This window comes from Oenanthe melanoleuca, chromosome 6 (genome assembly GCF_029582105.1).
Source record: "Oenanthe melanoleuca isolate GR-GAL-2019-014 chromosome 6, OMel1.0, whole genome shotgun sequence".
In the NCBI taxonomy this organism is placed as follows: domain Eukaryota; kingdom Metazoa; phylum Chordata; class Aves; order Passeriformes; family Muscicapidae; genus Oenanthe; species Oenanthe melanoleuca.
The window spans coordinates 7,355,408-7,369,917 of record NC_079340.1 but is presented as its reverse complement, the minus strand read 5'-3'; the positions used below and the strand labels follow the sequence as shown (position 1 = coordinate 7,369,917).

Below are 14,510 nucleotides of genomic sequence, written 5' to 3'. Positions count from 1 at the left end.
GTTTGGAGAGGACAAGACAGAGAGTCCATCCCTTCTACAACAAAATGTCCACCCTGTCCAGATTTAGGGATTTTACCAGACATGAGTGACATCTGCTTCTGAGATTTGCCCAGAGATATCCCTACTTAGCACTGGTTGCTGGCCTACAATTCTCCCTGCTGACTGCCACCCATCAGTCCCTCCAAATTCCCAGCAAAAACAGACTGTAGTCCTTGCACTTATACTGTGACCAATATTTTTTTCTGTGAAAATAAACTTCATGTCCTGTTTTCAGGGCACATTTTTGATGCACCTCATCTGACTTACATTTCCCTCTTCCAGGCCTGCTCTGTGACCTTACAGGACTCTGCACCAACACTTCTTTCTCCTCTTTCTCTTCCATTAAGGAAACAGTTTGGTTCTGGCTAGGTCCTTACATTTTCATTAGTTCCCAGATCTGTTACACAGACTGGGAAATCCTGGGCTGGATTCCACACCAGATGATGGTTTGTCTGACAAACCCTGTTTACCATTTACCCTACTTCTGCCAGTTTTCTAGCATATGTCCAGCAATGTCCCCTCATAGCTTCACAGTGCCAATACCCTGATCATACAGTGCCTGTTTCAAGGCTCCTATATGCTGTCCCTTTTTAAAAGCCCAGTTGCTCTGCAAAACTTTTCAGCAAACAATTCATGAACACCTTAATTATTCCTGCTACCTTCTGCACTGGAAATATTTCACTTACATCGGTTGATGAGCAAATTTACATTTTCAAAAGGATCTGCCATGCAAAATCTGTTGAAACCTCTTTCTACTTCTCCCTCATCTACCCCTCTTCTTAGCAAACTTTTAGTCTTCAGAAGGCTTAAACAGGCTCACTCTAAATCCAATGAGACAATAATGAAGGGTTACTGCAAGTCACCCTTCCAACACTGGACAAGAGACTTCATTTAAAAATAGAGCCTCCCTACAATATTCTGTCTTTGCCCCCTGTGAGTGCCTGCCTGGAAGCTCATGCAGCTGCCTGGGGCTTGCCTTTCTGAGCAGGCATCCCCACAGGACCAATCCCAGGGCATCTTTCCTGACATCCCAGGCCAAGAGGTACAAGCAGCCTGTGAATCCTGGCTGTGCACTGCTCTCACTCAGCAGGAGTGGTTGAAAAGAACCATGGCTTTGCTACAACTGCTTTGTAGCCCCAACAAGCAAGTGCCTGGCTTGCTGTGAGCCATTTTCCAGGCACCCTTTTGCTGCCTCCTCCCTCAGCCACACTGCTTTCACATCAGAAATGCTCCCCCAGCCCAGACACTTTCGAAGTTTCTTCCTTTCACAGCCTCTTTAAGCCAAGAAAACTGCTCAGCTCTATTCAGTAGATTCCTGACAGCCTTCAAAGGACTGCTAACTCCAGTCTGCTTTAGAAATGCAGAGCATTCTTTCCCTCGCAGCTTTTTTGCCTTTCCTCCTTTAGGTCAGCACTTGTTGGGCCCGTAAAGCACCACAGCAGAAACTCAGTACACCTGAAATTACCTGGAGCTCTTGCAGTGCAGAGGGCAGAGAGATCACACACTCCTTGGGAGGGCCACCAAGCTGCTAACGCAGAAGAGGTTTTCTGGAGGAGAGTGGGGCACCCCTGGCTGGCTTGGATTAGGGGCTGAGAAGGGTTAACAGTGCATGCTCCTCTCTCCATCTCACCCCCTCCTCCTCACTGTGCATTTCAGCCACAGACCTGCTCCCCAGGCAGGCAGTGCTGGGTTAGGCTGGCTGACACTCGGAGCAGGAGCAGCGCTCCAGCTGCTGCACAGAGCTGAGGAGCAGCAGCCAGCCCCTGGGACACTGCAGACCTGGGCGACTTTAAAACAGGCCTTGAAAACACCCAGCTGAAGAAAATAACAAAATCCTCTCGTGTTGGGTTTTTTGGGTTTTTTTTTGGTTTCTTTTACTTTTCTTGAAGGACTGTAAACATTTCAGTTACTATGTCTGTTCAGGAGCCATATGGAAAAATCAGTCCTGTCCTGTTAAACTGCTTGCAGTTTTGATTTTCATCTGCCTACAGAGATCTGAAAAGTCTATGTTCTTTTATGCTTTTTTGGCAAAGAAAGCAAGTGGTCTGAGGATCATCTAGCCAGGACGACGACAGGTAAGCACAATATTTTTTGTGTAACATATTTCCAACAGTCTGAGAATATATTGTTTGTGTAATTGAGTGAAAATAGCCTTTGGGATGGTGCTGTCTTTGGGATAAGCTGATTGTAGGTTTGTTGATCACTTGGTTTGTTTGTTTTCCTGGACAAGAAAAGCTGAGCTGCTGTGGTATCAGTGTGGTTTGCAAGATCCTGTCATTTAAGTAGCAGACTTTTTTTTTAATCTTCTCCAAAGCACAGAGCAACACAGATTCCAATGTCAAAGGTAAAACAAAATATTTGGGGTTCAAGTTTAAATCTGTAAGCTATAATTATACTACAGGAATAACAAAGTGGCAAAGTGACTCAGTCATAGGGAAAAGCTCTGTTATGAGAGCATTAAAATTGAATTTATATGGAAATCTTAACTATTCTTTCAATTTGATCAGATGGTTGTTTAAGCCTGCATTCAGCCAGGTGCTAAAATAGTACAAAAAAGCAGAGAATAAACTAACTTTATTTGGTGTTGAGAGGGACATTCAGATGACCTGGTAATGATAATTTCATAATCATCTCTCTTATACTAAAGATGTACTTGACTATGGGAATCCCAGATTTTGTATATAAAAGCCTATTGACGTATTCAATGCTTTTCAATTCAATATTTAAATGTGTGTTTGAAATGGATTTTAAAAGGAAGGGGTCCTTTTATAAAGTCACTTTAATTGCACTGAACAGCAGGTGTGCTGAACTGGAGATCTGACCGCCTAAAATCTCCCACACTTTTACAGGCACTTTGGGGAAAGAGCTGATCTCAGAAAGAAATAAAAACTACAAATAATTGAGCCTTTGTCTTGTATTTTTTCTCCTGTAACCAGCCAATAATCAGATTTAACCATGATCTTTACTCCTTGCTGCTTTGTAAGATGCAATAGGCTACTTTTTCCTCAAAAATGGGATCTTGCACACAGAGCTCCCTCTGCTTTCCAAATCCCTGAGCTACAGCTGGCACCTGGATTAAAGGGCTATGCCCTTTCCACTTTCATACTTTCTGAAACTGGATGTGCAGACAAAGGAGTTGTAAGTTACAATCAATAACTGCACATAAGTGCGCTGTCAAAATTTCCTGTCCTAACTGGAGTGTCCTCCTCTGTGTAGCTCTGGGAAATGCACACAGCAGTTTAAATAATGTCACTATTTGCTGCGGACTGGTTTTGTACTTTCATAGATTCCAAGCTGACAATAAGGCCTGTTGAAAAAAGGGAGATAACTGTTTTTTAAAAAATCTCTTGCCAGAGTCAATACAATATGGTTGTTACAGTTCCAGTGAGCAGCAAATGCTGAGACAGGCTGGAAGTGTTGCAGGTATGAGAATGATAAGCACTACAAAAATCTAAGAACAAGATTACTGCCCTACAGTGATGAGATACACAGACCTTAAGATCCAAGTACCAGTTTAGGGATTCGTATCGAAGATTCTCCACCTTTGACCAAACAGTATCTTACACAGCTCTGGATAAGTTACAATGATCCTCTTATCTACACATACCCACAGTCCCAGTGGACAAAATAAAAACTCAATGACCTCTGACAGAACAGCAGAAGCAGGGTTTGGGACATAGTGACCTCCTGTGAGTTTTAAAGGGACAGCTCCAATACAAATAGCTCAGCCTTGAAAGTTAGTAAGTCAACATCACAAACTAGAAAAAAATATTTAAACGTAATTTTCCATTCATTCTGACAGCAGTAAAAATATTTTTTTTTTAGTAACTGTCATGTTGTACTTGTGCTGCATTTGCTACATTTCTTTCTCTAATCAAAGACTTCATAGCAGTTTCTGCAACTAAATCTTTGCAGAGAAATCCTCTGAGGAATATTTCTGTGAACTTGAAAAAATTCAGCAAAATGGAGGCTTGCACTATTTGAATGCCTGGCTAGCTGGGACTATAACTAATGTCAGGAAAGTCACAGAAAGAGAAGGTCACATTACTTTCTCTCCTTTGACAGCCATTTCTGTTCCCTTTTGTCACCTCACTTCGCAGTACTGAAGATGTCCTGGTTCTGGCTTTATCTTCCTCTCCATCTTCTCACGGCGACTTGTTTGTGCCATTCTATAAAAGCAGCCACCACCAGCTCCCAACAGAGCTTCAAGACCAATCTCTTCAATTTCTACCACTCCCTGATACTTGCAGATGGTAAGGAAACTACAATTCACCTGCTGAAGGATATACCCAAAAGGTAAGAGGAAACCAGCCACTCCTATTCTCAAATACCTCCCTGTGTCTCTGGTAATGGCACACTACCAGGATAAGCCAAAAATCCCTGTGTACCTGCAGGGCTCTTATCAGTGCACACTGAAATGCCAGAAAAATGCCCCACTCCTCAAGTGTCATTGCACTGTCTAGAATCTGGAATGAACCTCTGAGATGAAGTTTAGATTCCTGTACACATTTCGGCAGCTTTCTGCTCTGTCAGAGCAGCAGCTGAACTGACACAGGATGGCTGGGCTCCAGCAGCAAACAGCTGTGTCACAAACAGCCCAGCTTCAGGTCTGCAGAGACAGCAGCCATCCTCTATTCATGGTGAAATACAAACATTTTACCTAGGAAATTAACTGCCCCAAAAATCAATGGAATATCTGCACAGGCATCTTATCAGGAAAATTTCTGACACTGTCCTACACACCAGAAGTATTTTTGCCAAACGGCACAACTTGCTAAGATCAAAAGCATGGAAGCATGTGGAAATTCCACATTCTTCACCTTTCCAAAATATCTGCAAAGTCTTCTGCCATACCTAAATATGTAGATGATCTAGATATTACATAGGTAGTTGATCTAGATATTATGGCACTGCATGTGGGTAGCAAAGATCAACCTGCGTGTTTGGGAAGAGATGCACTTTGGACAGAGACCAGCAAATACAGATTTTAACATACATCTGAATGGTCATGGAGCAGAGGGGGAGCCAGATTGCTCAGTCTTCATGTGCATTGCACAGAAAAACTGGAACATGGCACATGTTATATAATGTGACCAAGCTCACAAGAATAGAGCTAGGAGCTCTCCTAGTTAAAGGATGAGGTGCACTGAAACCTCAAAGAAAATGGAATTTTTCTATGCTCTAGCAGCATAGCATTAAGACTGAAATTAGGAAGTAGTTTAGCATGATCAGGAAGGTTATTTTGAATCCCAGTCATCCAAACAGGAAGACAAGCAATGACAAGTTTTAGCTGAGAGTAGAAGACTAAAGAATGTGAAACTGACTCCAGAGAAGCTTCACTCTGGCCTAGTAGCCATACCCTGAAAGTAAGCCAGACCTCCAGGCTGACAGGCTCTATCCATAATGACTAGGCTTGTCTCACTGGTGAACAACAAAGAAACCCGTGGATTGCCAATTGCCTTCAGTTAAGTGCAGAATGAGGTGCCCAAATCCAAACATTTCTATGGCCAAGTCCAAATGTTATACAGTGTGTATAAAAACAACAAAGATAAAACAGAACAAGACAGGAGGTTGAGCTTTTTCAATGTAGGAATCAAAACCTGGCGAAAAAGACTGATGTCACTTTGTTGTCCTCATGCATAGCAGCCTCTGACACAAAGGCAATCAGGGCAGAACTGGCAACAGGTGAAGGCAGTCAGCAAAATCACATCCATCATCCAAAATAACCAGCTAAGGATGAAACCCAACGTTCACCAAAAGTGTGGAAAAAAACTCAGAGGGAAAAACACTGCCTTAACTGAATGAATCTTTCAGCAAATACATGTGTATTTAAAAAAAAAATACCCCACAGCCTGTTTTGTTCCCACAGCTGAAGTCTGCAGACACCCATCATCCCTTTGTGTGGATGCACCTCAGAGAGCAATCCTTTCTACCCAGAGCGAAGTTACTCACATCAGAATGGCTGATTGCAAGGAGTTTTGGGCAAACTTGAATTTCCTGATTCATTCCCTCTATTTCTGTTTGCATTTACAGGTACTACTTTGCTTTGGAGGAGGGCAGGGTCCTTGCTCCTTTCTCGATAACAGTGACGCCCTGCGATGTTCCCATCGAATGGAGCATACTTGTGTACAAGTCTCCACCAGGAAAAGCAGCACCAGGTAAGGCCTTCAGTCTGCCTAAACAGATGCAAAGAAAGCATGTCATTCATAGATAACTGTATCATAGGAAATTTCCCACAAGCCTAAACATTTCGTGTTTTTTTCCATTAAAATGCCGTGGACTGACCTGGTCTCCCTGGGTGAAGTATGGAAACCCATCAGATCTTGACCTCAACACAAATAAATTAAGGATTAGATATGAAAATGTCTACATCTAAGGTTAATATTTGGGAACAACTGTAGGTCTTTCAGGTTGCACAAACAGACCAACTTCATAACCTCTTGGTATTGGGTATTTTCTGTGGCTTAGGTCACTTGAGACAACTATTTGCTCCCTACATGAAGCAGAGAAGATTTAGCCATTTATTCTCACCACATCTACCATGGAAGTGGGTACTATACTGCCTTTACCCTAAAAGGCAATTCCTTTCTCTTGCATGATTTTTTAGAATCACTTTTTTCAAACAAAAAATCTAAAAGCTGCCATTAACAAGTTCTTACATGTCAAGCAGGCACACCTGATTGAGGAGTTCAAATTATACTCATTTGAATTGATAAGTTTTCCTTCTTCATGAGACAGTGGCCTAGAACTAATTCAAAGAAAAAAAAACTATCATAGAAATAATGAGTCTCCATAAAATAAAGTACTCTAAGAGACAGCAAATAGAAGAAGAAAATTGTAGGGGCATCAGGCATGATCCAAGCCATGCTTTTGCAAGTTGTGGTTTCATAATTATAGTATTTTTGAAAACATAATTCTACAGCTGCACTGCTAAAATAAAAGCTTCTCAAATTTTATTTTAATAAATTGCCTGTAGCAACATATTTTTACTAAAACATATTTTTAGTTTTAATTGCTGCTTTCAAGAAGGAAATATAATGTTCCCTAACATTAGGGATGTGTGATGAGCTTTATTTCACATCTTTTAAAACAGAAGTTCCAAGTCTGCTTTTTGCCTGCAGGTGACCATGTTACACAAGAGGTCTCCAAACCTCAGAAGGCTTCAAGCATAGCGTCCACTATCTTCAACTACAAGGGAAACTCTGTGGAGACTTACATGGGAATGTCTTCCCATGCTGCCCTTTACCTGCTGGAGTTCCTGTCCACCGAGCGAGACACACACATCACCGTGTACTTGACGACTGACACCATGTCCGGGCACCTCTATCCAGAGCTCCCAGCGGATCCACGCGTAAACGTGATCGGCATCGGCCCCACAACGGTGACTCTGACCTGGAAACACAGCCCTTCTGCCTTGCAGCACAGGGAAAGCATCCAGTACTGTCTCCTAGTCAATGAAAAGCACAACTATAAGAGCTTGTGTGCTGCTGAGACAGCCATCAGATCCTCTGGAATGAAGCTGCCTCCCACGCTGGCTCTGTCCCTCTCTCCATACCTTCTTGAGCCACAGCAGGTGATGATACTGTCCAACAGCGAACTGAGCATCATCAACAAAGTGAGCAGTGGGGAGGTCAGGCAGGTGTGCATGGGCACCAAGAACACTTACACAGTGCCCAGTCTCAGCCCCAGCACTCAGTATTACTTTGATGTTTTTATTGTCAATCTCCTTACAAATGCCAGCGCCGCATACACCGGGACATTTGCCAGGACCCTGGAAGAACCTGAACCCAAGGTGACAGAGCTGAAAGATGACAAAGTGATTCATGTGGTCCTGGATGGGAAAAAGCAGAAATTCTACAATCTGCAGTACCAGGCAAGACACAAGAAAATCCACTTCACCTTTCATTTGTGTCAGGGCCAAATACGGGTTCACATAACAAGAAATGGCAAAACGGTGGCATCAGAGAATCTCTCTGGGCTGAGGTATTTCTCCCTGAAGGGAAAGCTGCTGGACACCTATTTGGTGCAGCTGAGGTCCACAGAGGAATTTAACTCTTCTGTGAAGGTACAGGCATCCCCCCACTTCCACAAGCCCTTATTCCCGCTTCTTCCAGAGAGCTTAAAAATCAAATCCTTCAGCAAACTGAGAACGTGCAGGTCTGTCACCATTGCCTGGCTGGGAACACAAGAGGAGAGCAAGTACTGTGTGTACAGAAAAAGGATTGAAGAGAATGAGATCTGGAGGGAGCTGCAGAGTGCAGACAGGTGCTCTGGACCTGAATCTCGGCACAAATCAGAGAAGGTGCTGTGCAAGTACTTCTATGATCTAAACCTCCAGCGAGCCGTCACCACAGAGACCATCAAAGGGCTGGAGGCAGGGACACTCTACTTGTTTGATGTTTATCTCTTTGGGCCATCTGGCATCCCTGTCAGATATCACAGCAAAGTTGTGAGGACCAGGAAAAAATGTTGAATGTTTTAAAGGGAAGTTTTGAAGAGAGTGAATGAAGGTTGTTATCGAAATCTACACCAAGCCAAGTCAAAGCCCCTGCAGTTTGGACTGCACTGACAAACAAAAAATTTAAAGCCATAAGATTCTAAAGCAAAACACATCCTAGATGATACCTCTTGTCTCCTGTGTAAGGTGTAGTACCCTATCTCATTCAAACATTAAAAACAGAGTTGTGAAACAAATTCATACACATGGAAATAAAACAGGCCAAGAGAATCAATGAGAAATAGACTGGTTACCTAAATCACTTCTGAAATCCAGCACAGAAGTGATGGGGAAAAGCCTCACAAGAAGCACATGTGATTATTCAAGTCCCAGAGAGTTTTCCACTTTCTGTAACTCATGCAGCTAACGAGGCACTGAGAGACCCCACAAATCAGACTGCTCTTGAGAAACAGATTCCTCACTGCTTGAACAAGAAAGGAGACTAAAAGAAATTGAAAAAGCAGTGGAACTTATGTGTAGCTCCACACATTGAATAAAGCAGGTTGAACTACATCTTCCCCTATTACCTGCATGCTTGCTTGATGTCATTTCTACAGAGAAAATGTGCTTGGTTAGAAACAAACAAAATTCAGGCTAGAAACTGGCTCTGGATCCAGCTTTTCTGGGGACTGTACAAATACTGCTACTGCCCACCAGAGGAAAGCAGCAACTGAGGAATCTTGCCATGGAAAGATTTATCATCTATAGCCTCTGATATCAAGCCTATGTCTGTGACTCTGAGACTCCTGACTGTAATATATTCATTCTTTGCATCCTCAATCCAGCCTATATCAATGAATACATTACTTTGAGAAAAATTGAATATGGTTTTCCTACAAAATATCATGGAGGGAAAATATTTGTAGTAAAAATTCTGACAAACGCATTTTGGTTGTCTTGTTTCCTTGATTATCTTCAGTACATGACATGAGACAGTGTAAAAAAAGAAAAAAAAAAAAAAAAAAAACAGCCAAAAAAACTAAATCTTCTTAAACCCCTCAGGTTCATCTTCAATTATCAATAGAAAGTATTTTGCATGCAGGCCCGTGGCAGGCCTGGAATTTACATATCAAGAGATACAATAGCTTCACTAACCCAAAGGTTGCCAGAGAAGTCTTGTCCATTGTAATTCTTTTTCTTCTATGATTACACTAAACACATACATAAATTATTAAATCCATTATAGTGTATTTGAGTCATTCTCTTGCAATTCAGGATCATCAAAGTGCCAGTTTACTCTGAGCAATTATCCCATCCAGGCGTTTTTGGAGGCCCTTGGTCAGGGCAGAATCAGTCCCGTGTGCTGGCCGAGGGCTGTGTTTGCTGCTCCAAGCAGCCCTGAGCACCCTGTGCAGGGCACACTGTGGCTGTTCAGCCCCAGGTGAGGGGCTCAGGCCTCCCCAGGGATCAGCTGCAATATCAGGGCTTGGCTGGGCTTTGAATTCCTGCAGGCTGTGTTCTGGAAGGAGCAGTGCCACGCAGGAGCCACGTGCCCTGCAGCCTCCTGCCCACACTCCACAGCCTTTTGGCTGATTGCAGGGGCTGGCAGCTGCTCTGCCTTCATTCCAAAGCAGGCCCTCGCTTTGTTTGCCTCCTGCCAAAAATAGTCTGAGCTCAGAGAGCAACAGAGGTCATCTCCACTTGGAAATCTCAGTGTTTTCTGCCTTCCTTCTCAGTTTCAGGCATTTATATTGTGGATGGATTTCATTTAGCTCCCTACAACTAAATGTAATGACAACCATAACTATATCAGAGGAAGAACAGGAAGATCTGTCTAGCTGCAGATACAATACATTCTTAATTCCCTGCCCTCAGTGTGTCAGAATATTAACTCTTGCTTTTGCCCTCCGTAGAGAAATGCCACAAAAGTCCCTCGGAAGAAGATATATTGGCACCTTGACCAGTACCTGTGTTTCTACTAAAGCAGGTTTTTTACAACAGAACTGGCATTGGGCTTCTCAGTAATATCTTGGTTTAGTGCTGTAGTCAAGAGGTGTGAGGAAGGGATAGAAGGAGAGTCTGAAAGAAAGCAGAGAGCTGAGCAGTCAAAGGTGGCACAGAAGGAAAGGCTTGGTGTTGCACCAAGTTGGCTGACAGTCAAGAGCCTGTAAGGAAGAAGTTCATATTTGGAGGACAGCAGCTATTTCAGAGGACTTTGAAAGGAACCAGGAGATTCTCCTCTTCCCAGATTCACCAGCTCCTCTTTACTCCTCTCTCTGGCCATTGCCCTGTGCAGAGGACTGGCTGGGGCAGAGCCCAGTGGGAAGCTCTGAAGAACACAACTCACTGTTCCTGCAGCCAGGCTGGGAGCCAAGCAGGGCAGTGGCACTGGTGCTGCTGGGAGGGCTGATGCCAGTCCCTCACTCACAGGAGGAGCTTTCTCCCACTCACACCAGGCCCTCCATCAGCCAAGGAGGAGGAGAGAGCTGGGCTGTAGAGAACATGCTGCTCTGTCAAAACCCATCACCTCTGATACAAGCAGAGCAGGTACCTGCCCTCCAGCCCACTTTGCTCATGTGTGCAGCCAGCCATGCTCTGTAACAGAGCCCAGGAGCAGCAGGGAATATTCCTCTCCACTGATCTTTCCACTGTGATTGTGCCTGTGTGCACCAGGCTGCAAGCATGTATTCAATTCACTCAGACCCAGACCCTGCTCCTGAGGTGGCCCCCAAGTGCACTGGTTTAAGCTGGGTCTCAGTCCTGACTGCTGTCCTGAAAGGTTCAGAGGTTTATCCACAACAAAACCAAAGATGCTGCATTACACCCTTGGTGCTCTTCCCACCCCTACATAGGCAGCTGCTTGTGTGCAGAGCTCTCCATCTTCAACACTCATAAGTCCTTTTCTTCCAAAGCTCTTTGGCATATTTTCTTTTCCTCTCTTTCCCATTTGACTAGTCCTGGCCTATGTCCAACCCAGGACAGCCTACTAGGCCATGTCTGACCATTAACATTTCCCAAGCCATCTCCTTTCTCCCCTTCATGCTTTCAACAGTCCTTCCTGCTCAATTTTTTAGAGGCTCAATGCCTTCAGTTCAGCCTGTCCTAAGCTGCCATCAGCTCTTCTCATGTGCTTCCCATCCCTGCTGAATCTGAGTCACATCAGAATTGCAGGCAGATCTTTTCGTGGAGAACATTTTGGAGCAATGTTCTAGTCTTGTGGGTCATTTAAATAAGTCATCAACATTATTATCAGCCCAAAGTATTTTCCCTGGTGTTCAGTAGTGGGCCCCAGGTTTTTTGTGTAATTCTAGCTAGTGTATCTCAAGTCCTGTCACAGCTGATATCAGAGGCCATGCATGTCCTTCCAGCATTTTTACAGAATTGCTCCCACTGCACATGGGAAGTGAGAGTCAGGGTACCAAAAGCAGAGCAAGCAAATAAGAGAAAGCAGGTTAACTCTGCATCCATTTACCCCGTGGTCTCAGCCTCACAAATTAAAACTTGAATTGGCAAAATGACGGGCTGGTATGTGAAACAGTGAAATGATAGAGCATGGGCCTAAGTTTACCATTGTGTGTTGCTGCTAGCCAGAAACCAGAACAATAAGGGGCTCTTCAACATCACCTTTCAGTGCTTCATACAACTGCTACTGACAGAAACTTTGAAATGTGACCCAAGTCAGTAACAATTGTCTGCTAAATTTATACACTTTGAAAGATACTGCTGTCTAAAAACAGTGTAGAGGTTTCAGACACTGGATTCATGGATTAATGGCATTCATGAGTTAATATTTGACTGATACCAAGAATCATCTATATTGTCATTCCTTTCTTCTTTCCTGTATTTAACAGCCTGTTTATTTATTCCCTGTTACTTTGAGTTTTCTAATAAATTTAGATACCCTTCTAAATAGACCTGGTAGTTTAATAAATTATTCCCTGTCTACCCACATTCAGGGATGCATTTGCAGCTTTAAAAAGAAATAAATAAATAAATCTCAACTTCATCTTTGTATCTTGCAATTTCTTTTTCTGGCTGATGATTTCTCACTTGGAAGACACCCTTCTAGCTCAAACAAAATATTAAAATATTCTTCCTACTTTGGCCTGTGGTGCCAAGGCAAAATCCCACTTGTTATTTATTTTGAAAGACACAGAGCTGAAATGTTGGTTTACAAGTACACACATCACCCCCATTTTGGGCTTCCTTACTATTCCCTGTTGGGTTTTGTGGGTTAAGAATTTATGAGCTGCGGACACTGCAGTTAAACATCGTGGCCACATGCAGCTTTGCACAAGGCATAAAATCTAATATTGAAAATCAAATAGTATTAGCACTGACAGCAAGTACAGACCAGTGACCCCAAAATGCCAAAGGCTTTCAGGTGCTATTTGAGCAGCTGAAGCTCTCTGGCATTTAGAGACAAATGGATGGCCCGGCAGCTGCTTAGTCGTTCAGCAAAATAACCAACCCAGAGAAAACAAAATAGATGGTGGCTTTGGGGGAATGAACAAACGATGTGTGGTTGCTCATCAGTGTTACCTCTTCTGCTCGTGCAGGACTGAGAAATCAACAGTGTAACAAAGCAGGCAGGTCAGTGTGCTTCTCTTGCACATCAACAGGGATTTCCTGATCAAGTCTGTCAAGGAATATTAAGCAATAGCACTGTAAAAAAGTAGATCATTTTACTAGAAGAGCCAAGGAGCGAGTGTGTCTCACTGCTGCAATGCATTCCACTGCCCAGAAACGCGATGGATGAGCACTGAGCGTCCTGGGCTGCCAAGCGCCGCCGGCGGGAGCTGCTGTGGCTCCAGCGGCAGGAGCGCATCCCCGGGCGGCAGGAGCGCATCCCCGGGCGGCGGGAGCGCATCCCCGGGCGGCGGGAGCGCATCCCCGGGCGGCGGGAGCGCATCCCCGGGCGGCGGGAGCGCATCCCGGGCGGCAGGAGCGCATCCTGGGCGGCGGGAGCGCATCCCCGGGCGGCAGGAGCGCATCCCCGGGCGGCAGGAGCGCATCCCCGGGGCGGCAGGAGCGCATCCCGGGCGGCAGGAGCGCATCCCCGGGGCGGCAGGAGCGCATCCCAGGGCGGCAGGAGCGCATCCCCGGGGCGGCAGGAGCGCATCCCGGGCGGCGGGAGCGCATCCCCGGGGCGGCAGGAGCGCATCCCCGGCGGCAGGAGCGCATCCCGGGCGGCAGGAGCGCATCCCGGGCGGCAGGAGCGTATCCCGGGCGGCGGGAGCGCATCCCCGGGGCGGCAGGAGCGCATCCCGGGCGGCGGGAGCGCATCCCCGGGGCGGCAGGAGCGCATCCCCGGCGGCAGGAGCGCATCCAGGGCGGCAGGAGCGCATCCCGGGCGGCGGGAGCGCATCCCCGGGGCGGCAGGAGCGCATCCCGGGCGGCAGGAGCGCATCCCCGGGGCGGCAGGAGCGCATCCCGGGCGGCGGGAGCGCATCCCCGGGCGGAAGGAGCGCGTCCCCGGGCTGAAGGAGCGCATCCCCGGGGCGGCAGGAGCGCGTCCCCGGGGCGGCAGGAGCGCATCCCCGGGCGGCAGGAGCGCATCCCGGGCGGCAGGAGCGCATCCCGGGCGGCGGGAGCGCATCCCCGGGGCGGCAGGAGCGCATCCCGGGCGGCAGGAGCGTATCCCGGGCGGCGGGAGCGCATCCCCGGGGCGGCAGGAGCGCATCCCGGGAGGCGGGAGCGCATCCCCGGGCGGCGGGAGCGCATCCCGGGCGGCGGGAGCGCATCCCCGGGGCGGCGGGAGCGCATCCCGGGAGGCGGGAGCGCGTCCCCGGGCGGCAGGAGCGCGTCCCCGGGCGGCAGGAGCGCATCCCCGGGCGGCGGGATCGTGTCCCTGGTGCCACACGGAATGCCGCGCTGCCACCAGAACTGCAAACACGAGAGGGCACTCTCAGGCCGGAGAGCACAAAGCGTGCTTGATAAGGTTTATCAGGAGCAAATATTTCAGCAAATTTCACGAGTCAAGCATCTTTCTGATAAGATTATTAGGAGGAACAGATAGAAGAAAAATCCAAAG

General features: G+C 46.2%; 1 protein-coding gene across 1 annotated transcript; it reads left to right on the top strand.

The window, feature by feature from the left end:
• The first annotated feature begins 2,075 nt into the window (after positions 1-2,075).
• On the top strand, positions 2,076-9,413 carry LOC130254893 (protein NDNF-like). The gene is made up of 4 exons (XM_056494976.1): positions 2,076-2,114; positions 4,140-4,335; positions 6,073-6,197; positions 7,161-9,413. Exons 2-4 carry the CDS (start codon positions 4,148-4,150, stop codon positions 8,510-8,512), a joined length of 1,665 nt encoding a protein of 554 aa, XP_056350951.1. The 5' UTR covers positions 2,076-2,114; positions 4,140-4,147; the 3' UTR covers positions 8,513-9,413.
• The last annotated feature ends 5,097 nt before the right edge of the window (positions 9,414-14,510 follow it).